Source organism: Neomonachus schauinslandi, chromosome X, assembly GCF_002201575.2.
Source record: "Neomonachus schauinslandi chromosome X, ASM220157v2, whole genome shotgun sequence".
NCBI lineage: Eukaryota > Metazoa > Chordata > Mammalia > Carnivora > Phocidae > Neomonachus > Neomonachus schauinslandi.
This window is the reverse complement of record NC_058419.1, coordinates 1,921,766-1,929,736: the sequence shown is the minus strand read 5'-3', so window position 1 is coordinate 1,929,736 and position 7,971 is coordinate 1,921,766. Positions and strand designations below refer to the sequence as shown.

General features: G+C 62.2%; 1 protein-coding gene across 1 annotated transcript in view; it reads left to right on the top strand.

Annotated features, from left to right (window-relative positions):
- The first annotated feature begins 3,056 nt into the window (after window positions 1-3,056).
- The window catches only part of ATP2B3 (ATPase plasma membrane Ca2+ transporting 3), a 41,729-nt gene continuing 36,814 nt past the window's right edge, over window positions 3,057-7,971 (top strand). Inside the window, exons 1-2 of the mRNA XM_044911643.1 lie at window positions 3,057-3,289; window positions 5,695-5,725. Coding sequence (XP_044767578.1) covers window positions 3,057-3,289; window positions 5,695-5,725 — 264 coding nt within the window. The remainder of the gene's footprint in view (window positions 3,290-5,694; window positions 5,726-7,971) is intronic.

Sequence of the window (7,971 nt, the reverse complement as noted above, 5' to 3'; positions counted from 1 at the left end):
TGCCACCTGGGTGGAGTTGGGCACCTTCCGAACGAGCCTTCTCCAAGTGGGTGGTAGAGGCCCAAAAGATAAAAGGTTCCAAAGGAACAAAATCATTCATCTGGCTTCCCTTTTAGAAGGAACCCTGGGGAGTCCCTAGGCAGCAATGTGGGGGCCATACAGGCACATAGCCGGTCCCTGGGGCCCTGGGACCGAAGTGGAAGGTCTGGAATGCAGGCCAGCGGCCCCCCTGCCAGAGACATCAGAGCCTGGTGTGAGTGCCGGGCCATTCCCCTCAGCCTGGGAGGAGGGGCCCACTGGCTGGGGCTGACATGGCACGGGGACTCTGCTCAGGGACAATTGCCTCACGGTTTTGCTAAATGCCCCCCATGCCCCCCCATCCCCACCTGCACTCACACCTCACGCAGCCCATTGGTTGGTCTTCTCTCAGCAGCCCTGTCTGCCTGGGGCCTACTCACAGACGGATCTGTGCCTACTGGGGGGCTGAAACCAATGCTTACACCGATGAACCAGACCCTGTCCCTCCCGCCCAGCGGCCAATGGGCTTAGAGGGCTGGGGACACGGAGCCCAACGCTGCGACTTTCCCCCAGGTTGCCACATATTGGGAAGGGAGAGGCGTGGTAGCAGGGTGAGAGAAAGGAGGGGAGAAGGTGCGCCCAGCCGGGGCACTGTCCTGCGTCACACTCTGGAGTGGGGGAAAGAACCTGGCGGGAACAAAGGCATGGGGTGGGGGCAACAGGCAAGGCCATTGCGGCCACTCCAGTGCCTCCTGAAATGGCCTCTGTTTCCTGGGCCGGCGAACTGGAGAGTGATTCCTACTGCCCCCACCCAGGTGAGTAGGGTGCTTTCACAGAGCACCCCAGAAAGAGCCCACTCTGCCTTACACGCCATGAAAATGAAAGCTTCACTTCCTTCAAGTTCTGGGCACTCTGCGGCCCCACACATCCCTGAGCTCAGGGCTGGCCTGCGTCGCCTCTGCCCTCACCCCCACGGACAGGATGGCCCACCGACTGATTGCAGCCCCTCCCTCACGTCCTGGCTTCTGCCCCTCCAGTCTGTCCTCACCCAGCAGCCTTCTGCTTGGCGATGGCCCATGTCACTTGGGGCCCCATGGGATCTGCAGCCCCTCGCTCCCACCAACCTGTCCCGTTACCTGCCTTCTCCCTCATCTCAGAGCACTCTTCCCTCCAGAAGAATGGCTCACTTTTCTCAAATGTGCCCCTTCCAAGAGGCCTTCCCTGACCCCCACCCCCAGTGAAACCACGTTCTCCATCAACTCTCTGTCCCCAGCACGGACGGCCAGTGCGGACACATAGTAGATGCTCAGTAAGGATTTGTCAGATGGCAAACTGGAAGGACGGCCAGTGGGAAGATGCGTGGGAGTGGAGAGGACAGTGCATTCTCTTGTCTACCATTTTGTTCCCACATCTTCCGGCAGTGAAGGCTGCTCCATGTGGAAAGAGTCTAGAGGATTAACACTTAGGTGCCCAAACTTATAAAATGTGGACCGCTTTGGATGGGCATTTCCTGGGGTGCCTCTCTGCGTCTCAGACTTCACGGGCGGGAACTGCCCTAGGTACGTGTGCTTTTTCTTGACAACACAGGGCCAGCGTCCAGAGGAACTAAGTGTTCTGAGGCCTACGTGTTCTGAGGCCCCCCGGGGCTGTGGGCATAGGGGAATGGCCCTTTTCTCCCAGAGGCCCTGGTCTTGTCCCCTGAGGGCCGTGGCACAGCCCAGCTGCCGAGTCTGCTGGGCTCCGAGGAAGAGGTGGGCGCTCTCCTGAGAGCAAAGGCCACAGGGCTCGGGGCTATTGTGTTCCCATGGACAGTTCTAACCAGAAACCTGGATCAGCGGCCAAGTTCTGCTTCCAAGAAGATCCTTCTGAGCCCAAAGCCTCCCCAAAGGCGAAGGACTGGGCCCAATTGAGCCATGCCATCAGGAAGCCTCTTGCTGCCATGAAGGCCCAGGCCATGGGCACCGAGACTAGTTCAGTCGTGGGAGTTTGACCTTTGGGGGTGCTTCCACTCATGCTCTCAGGATGTGTGTATGTGCTGGGCAGCTCCTGAATCCATCATCTGGAGGGAGAGCGGATGGCACCGTGCTGTGGGGCAGGGTGATGGGGAGTCGCCAGCGACCTGTGGCTGCTTTCTGCTTTCTCCTATGTGCCCCCCCGTCACCTCTCCCCTTCTCCTCCCTTTATCCCCTCCTTCCCCCTATTCCCTCTCTCCCTTCCCGCTCCTGCCCTCCTTCTCCCTCCTTACTCCCTCCCTCCAGGCCACCTCCCTTCCTTGCCCCAGCCCCCCAGGTGCCCTCAGGGCAGCAGAGACACCCTGCACACTAAGCCTTGACCTGGCTCCCAGCGGGCCCTGTCCATGGCTTGGCCTGCTCCCCGGACCCCCGTGCAGCCCGAGCCTGAAACCGTGAGCCACAGAGGCTGAGCCAGAAGACCGGTGGGCCGGTCCTAATCAGGCAAGAGCAGGGAGCACGATGGAGTGGACGAGCTTGCACTCAAGGTGGGGCTCGGACATGGGGAGAATTGTGGCACAGAGGACCCACCCACCCGTGCCACCGTTCAACCCCGACACATCGCCTCTGCTTCGGTGTGGGTTCCGAGACAGATTGCTGGTGCTGGCGGCAGCCGATCCCTTCCAGGAGACAGTAACGCTTCCCCCTTCCCCACCTCGGCAAGTCCTCCTGCCTTGGGTGCTCATGCTGGGCAGGACTAGGAGATGGCCTGGCAGGTGGGCCTGGCAGGGCATGAGGGCCACTGGCCCAGGCTCGGAGGTGAGTTTTGCAATCAGCAGCAGCTCATGGCTCAGACTGAGTGCAGATCTGCAGAGAATGTTCTGGAAGAGCGGACCTCGGTTTTGTCTCAACTTTGCCCCTGGCTTCTTCTCACCTCTCCCCAGGTGTCCGTGCTCAGCCACTTCCCCACCGCAGCTCCCTCCACTACACCTCACCCAGGCACTGGGACCTCCGGTGGCCGCCTGCCCCGAGCCGAGGCTGCACCTGTGAAGAGGTTGGGCGCCCTGTCCTCCCGGCACGGCAGGCAGGATGGGCGACATGGCCAACAGTTCCATCGAGTTCCACCCCAAGCCCCAGCAGCAGCGGGAGGCCCCCCACGCGGGCGGCTTTGGGTGCACACTGGCTGAGCTGCGTGCCCTCATGGAGCTCCGAGGAGCTGAGGCGCTGCAGAAGGTCCAGGAAGCCTACGGGGATGTCAGTGGGCTCTGCAGGAGGCTGAAGACCTCGCCCACAGAGGGTAAGGCCACATGTGCTCCAGGGACGTAGGGTCATGGGCCATCTGACAGCCCCCCCCCCCCCCAGTCTTCAAGGGGCACCCTGAGGATGTTCCGTCCCCCCCAGGGAAGGCCTGGTCAAGGGCTGGGTGGTGCTACTGCAGCCGCTTCCTGGAGGCACTCTTGACCCTGACCGTGCTCATGACCATGGTAGCCATCCCGCCCCCGCCCCCCCACCCCCAGCAGGAGATGCTCTGTGTGCGGTGAGGAGGTCATCCTCTGGGTAACCTTGGGTCCTCGAGGAGCTGTGGCCCGATCCCCTCCATAATCAGCAGCTCCCTGCTCTCGCCTCTTCGGATTAAACAGAAATGGAGTGACAGAGAAGGGGAAGGAAGGGGACAGCGCGGTGTCGGCATGCACATGCGGGCTGGGCCGCCACCTGAAGCCCAAGAAGCTCTTCTGAGCAACCGGGTGGGACAGCCTCCCAGCACAGAGGAGGAGGAAGGCAGGGCCCCTGTCTGTATGTCCCAGGTTCCGTGTGTGCTCAGCCCTATGTCCAGGAAGAGGAGGCAGGTGTGCAGGACACAGGCCCTCGGAGGGCTTGGGTTGCAGGGAGCCTCTCTCTGGAAGGCGAGGGGAGCAGAGTGCTGAGTGGAGGTGCCACTGGCCACAGGCCGTCCCAGAGAAGTCCAAGCCCGAGGCAGTATAGATCTGAGGAGCCTTAGGGAGGCTGAGGAACGTCCTCTAGAAGGCTCCAGAGGTAGAGGCCCGACTGCCGTCTTGGGTCCCTGCCTCTGCCCTATAGCCCTTTCCCCCGGCTCTGGAGGCAAAACTCTGCCCTACCCTGCACCTGCCTTCCCCAGTCCTGCCCGCTGGGTCTGCTGGGAGGCTGGGACCACCAGGAGCCAGGCTTGGCCCCAGATTCCAGGAGTTCGAGTGTTTTCTGGCCCAGCTGGCACCTCCTCGGCAGGACCGCAAGGGCCGTCCCAGCCCGGTGCCAGGCCTGTTCTCAGCCAGCGCTGGTTGATCTCATTAGCTCGCATCTGAGCTGTCACACCTTCATCTACCCAGGGCTCTGGCCATCACCCTTGTCCCCAGCTCCCTGGCCCCATCCATCAGTGGGGGGCACATGGGCTGGAGCAGGGGGTGGAGATGGCCCACCCAGGACGTGGTGGGCCCAAGGGCTGAGTGAGAGGGTGCCCACCCAGCCAGGTCAGGAACTCCAAGCCTAAGTGGCCTTCCCAGGGTTACCTGGGTCTCTCTTGCTCTGTGCTCTAAAGGGACCCAGCCTGCTGTGTTGTGTTATCGGGGCAGATGGCTTGGCTCAGGGCCAGAGGGATCTCTCTCCGTCCCTCCTCCTTACCCCCCCCCCCACCAGGATTTGGGGCTAGCGGGGAGGCTGGGGTGGAGGGCCATTTAGCCACAAGGGCTCTGGCCTCTCCCAGATAAAAGGAAGCAGATGGGCTTCAGCTGGCAGTTCTTTCCTCTGCCTGTCAGGCCTTGTTAAATATTTAAAATGTCAAGGCCCCTGGGAACCTGCCTGATTCGGCTACAGCGGCTCTGGAGCTTGCCCGGTGCCTGTGGAGGGGCGGGCATGGAGAAGGGCAAGTGCCCAGGTGGGTGGCCAGGCCGCAAGAGAGAGAGCCAGCCAGGCCTGATCTGCCTCCTGAAGAATGAGCACTGTGAGGACTACCCCTCCCCTTTCCAAGCCCAGGAGCCCTGGCCCCCAACACACCTGCTGACTTGGCCCTGGAGTGCTCACCCAGATGGCCCCACTCCTGCCCAGACACAGTGGCCTCAGCTTTGGACCCCTCTCAAAGCTGCACCCCAGGCCCCACATCAATCCCCTGGCAAGGTGTGCTGGCAGATTGGTGCTTTGGGGAGGGTGGGGAGTCTGGGGAGGTGCATGGTGTACTGGGGGAGGAGATTTTGCCTGTTCCTGGCAAGAAGCACATCAATGGGCCCAGCCTTTGTAGCTATCCAAGAGGATTCCAGAAGCCAGGGAACCTGGGTCTTGGGCCAAGCTCAGTGGTAAACCCACTGGAGGGACCCAGGTCCCAGCCCTTCCCCTGTCTGGCCTTTACCAGGAGTCATGGAAAGGAGAGCGCGGATTATCCAGGAACCGCACGATGTGGTCCTAATCCAATTCTGATGGCATCTGGCCTCTGCTCTGGGTAGGGCGCTCATCTGTGTCCATGCCAACCAGCCGGCCCCTGCCCCAGCACTTTGGACCTGGGCCACTGTTGGGGGCCTGCTGGTCAGGCACATGCTTGAAACGAGAGGGGCTGCAGCTACCTTCTGGCCCCCACATGAGTACCTGAGCAGCTGTCGAGACCCCAGAGCCTGACGGGAAGGCCACAGCCTCGGGCTGGTGTAGGGCAAGGGAGAGAGAAGCATTGCTAGAGCATCAAGGGCAACTCAAGGCCAAGGAACAGGCTGACGGTGGGAGGGAGGGAGAGAGGGAGGAGAGAGGGGGGAAGGAATGGAGCCAGCTCACTCCTGAGGAAGGGGCCCCAAGGGCCTGGCTTCCGTTGGGGATAAGCTGGCATGTGGGGGTGAGGCAGGCAGGATGCAGACTTAGGGTGCCGTGGGGACCCTTGCCCTTTCTCAGGCAGGGATCGTGGAAACCCTGGGTGTCTGGGAGAGCCTCCCTAGTACTGACCCCACATGTCATATGTCTTACAGCTTAAAGACACAGGCCTCAGTCAGGAGTGGGGCACAAGCCCTCAGCTAGGACCCCAGCCCCTAGGACCCGAGGTCCTGAGCTTCTCGCAGACACCCAACTGGAAAGTTGCAGCCTCCAGAAACTTGAGCCCCGGCAGGGCCCAGGCACCATGCATGAGGCCCCGGGGAGAAGGGCAGCGACAGCTGCAGCTCGGCTAGGTCGGGGGCACAGCGTGTGATCATCGCCCAGCTGGGGAGATGGGCCAGGGCTGTGCCGGCTGTGGGCTTTGGCTCTTGTCAGGCCCTCCACCTCAGGTGGGCCCCCCCTGCCCCTCCCCCAAAGCCATATTTCCCTGCCTAGTGGACACCCACTGTCCTTCCTCCCAAGTCCTTCTGCGCTCCACTTAGCACTTCCTTGCTCTCAAGTCGCCTGGGGGCCAGGTCCTGTGTGCCTTCCCAAGCCAGCTGGGAGCACCCCATAGGCTGGGGACCCCGACCCCCCATCTGCCCTGCCGGCTTGCTCCCTGCCCCCTCAGGAGGCCAAAGGAGTTGGCCGCGACTGGGAACCGCAAGCCACCATCTGTCCACTAGGTGTCAGTGTGGGGCTGGACACGTGAGGGACAGGCCTAGAAGGAAGCAGCATCCTGAGGCCTGAGGGCTGAGGGCGGGCCCAGGGGACTGTGTCCCGTCTGCCAGCCTCAGGGGTAGGTGGCCAAGTGGGTATCTGGCCTTGGAAGGAGGTGGCCTGGATGTCAGTCCCACATAGAAGCTTCTGGTAGCTTCAGGCATGGGCCTGAGGGGACTCACGCTCTAGAGGCGGAGGCCCAGCAGGCTCGGTGCAGGCCTGGGTAGGAAGTGGGTTGCCCCAAGAATGAGAAGTAAGGTAAGGGCCCAGCTTCCAAATGCCAGAGCTCACCCCTTTGTGGGTGTTGATTCTGAGTCCTTCATCCCAGCCCCGACACAGTAGCTTGTCTGAGATGTGGAGGGGGCCTCCCAGGGCTCTGAAACTATTGGTCAGGCCCCTGTCAACCCCTCAGCCCTCCTTCACCATGCTTCATCTGCTCCGGCCATGAGGGGTCCCCACTGGGACTGGCTTCCTCATCCTTTCCCCTTCTTGTCCTCTGCATCAGCATGAATCACTGACAATCGCATTAACCTTATAGATGGTTCACCAACTGCCATGTATGCAGCCCCATAGGAGCCCACGTCCCGTCCCTGCCCTTCATTGTGACCCCCAGCTCAGAGCTCAAGGTTGGCACCGCTGTGGGGTCTAGGGAAAGCATTAGGAAGGAGCCAGCTGTCTCCGGAGGGCTGGCCATGAGAACACAGGGCTGGGGATGGTTCCTATGCACCTCCTAAGTGCCGTGGGTGCCAGGCCCATGCTCAGGTCTTTGGGCTGCTAGAGCCGACCCTCCCCCAGGTCCTGTCAGATGATGAAGGCTCTGTGTCCCGCACACACAGTTTGACCACGCCCCCCTCTTGGTGGCTTAGCGTCTGTGAGGCTGCTGTCATCCTGACCTGGGGTCAGGTGCGCAGGGAAGCAGAGGAGTCCTGGGCTGCCCACAAGAGCTCCATGTCATGGGTGCAAGGCCCTTTCCGTCCCTGGCCTCAGTTTCCTCCTCTGGGCCCTGGAGGGATGGTATGAGCACGTCGGCCCACTCACAGCCCCTGTGCCCTCCAGCCCAGTGTCGTACCAAGCCCTGCACCCCTGGGAGAGCCTTGGCAGTCTCTTCCCCTGTCTCCAGATGACCCTTGGCCATCCCTGGCCCAGCTGGGTCCCCTGTGCCCACCCCCATGTTGGGTGTTACTGCATTCCCCCCCATCTGCCCTTTGAAGGGACCCAACATAGCCCATGGACGTCCCTGGGCCTATCCGGGGGAGGACCCGGCCCTTCGGCATGCTAGGGGCCCCACATGGCTGTGCGCCGTGTGGTGGCAGAGTGTTCCAGGCCAGTGCAGGTCGGCCTTCCCGGGGCTTTCGGGCGCCGTGGCCGAGCAGGGCAGGAAGGGGCAGGGCCTCGCGCGGCTGGTCTCCCATCCTCGTCCGTGTCCCCGCACCCCACAGGC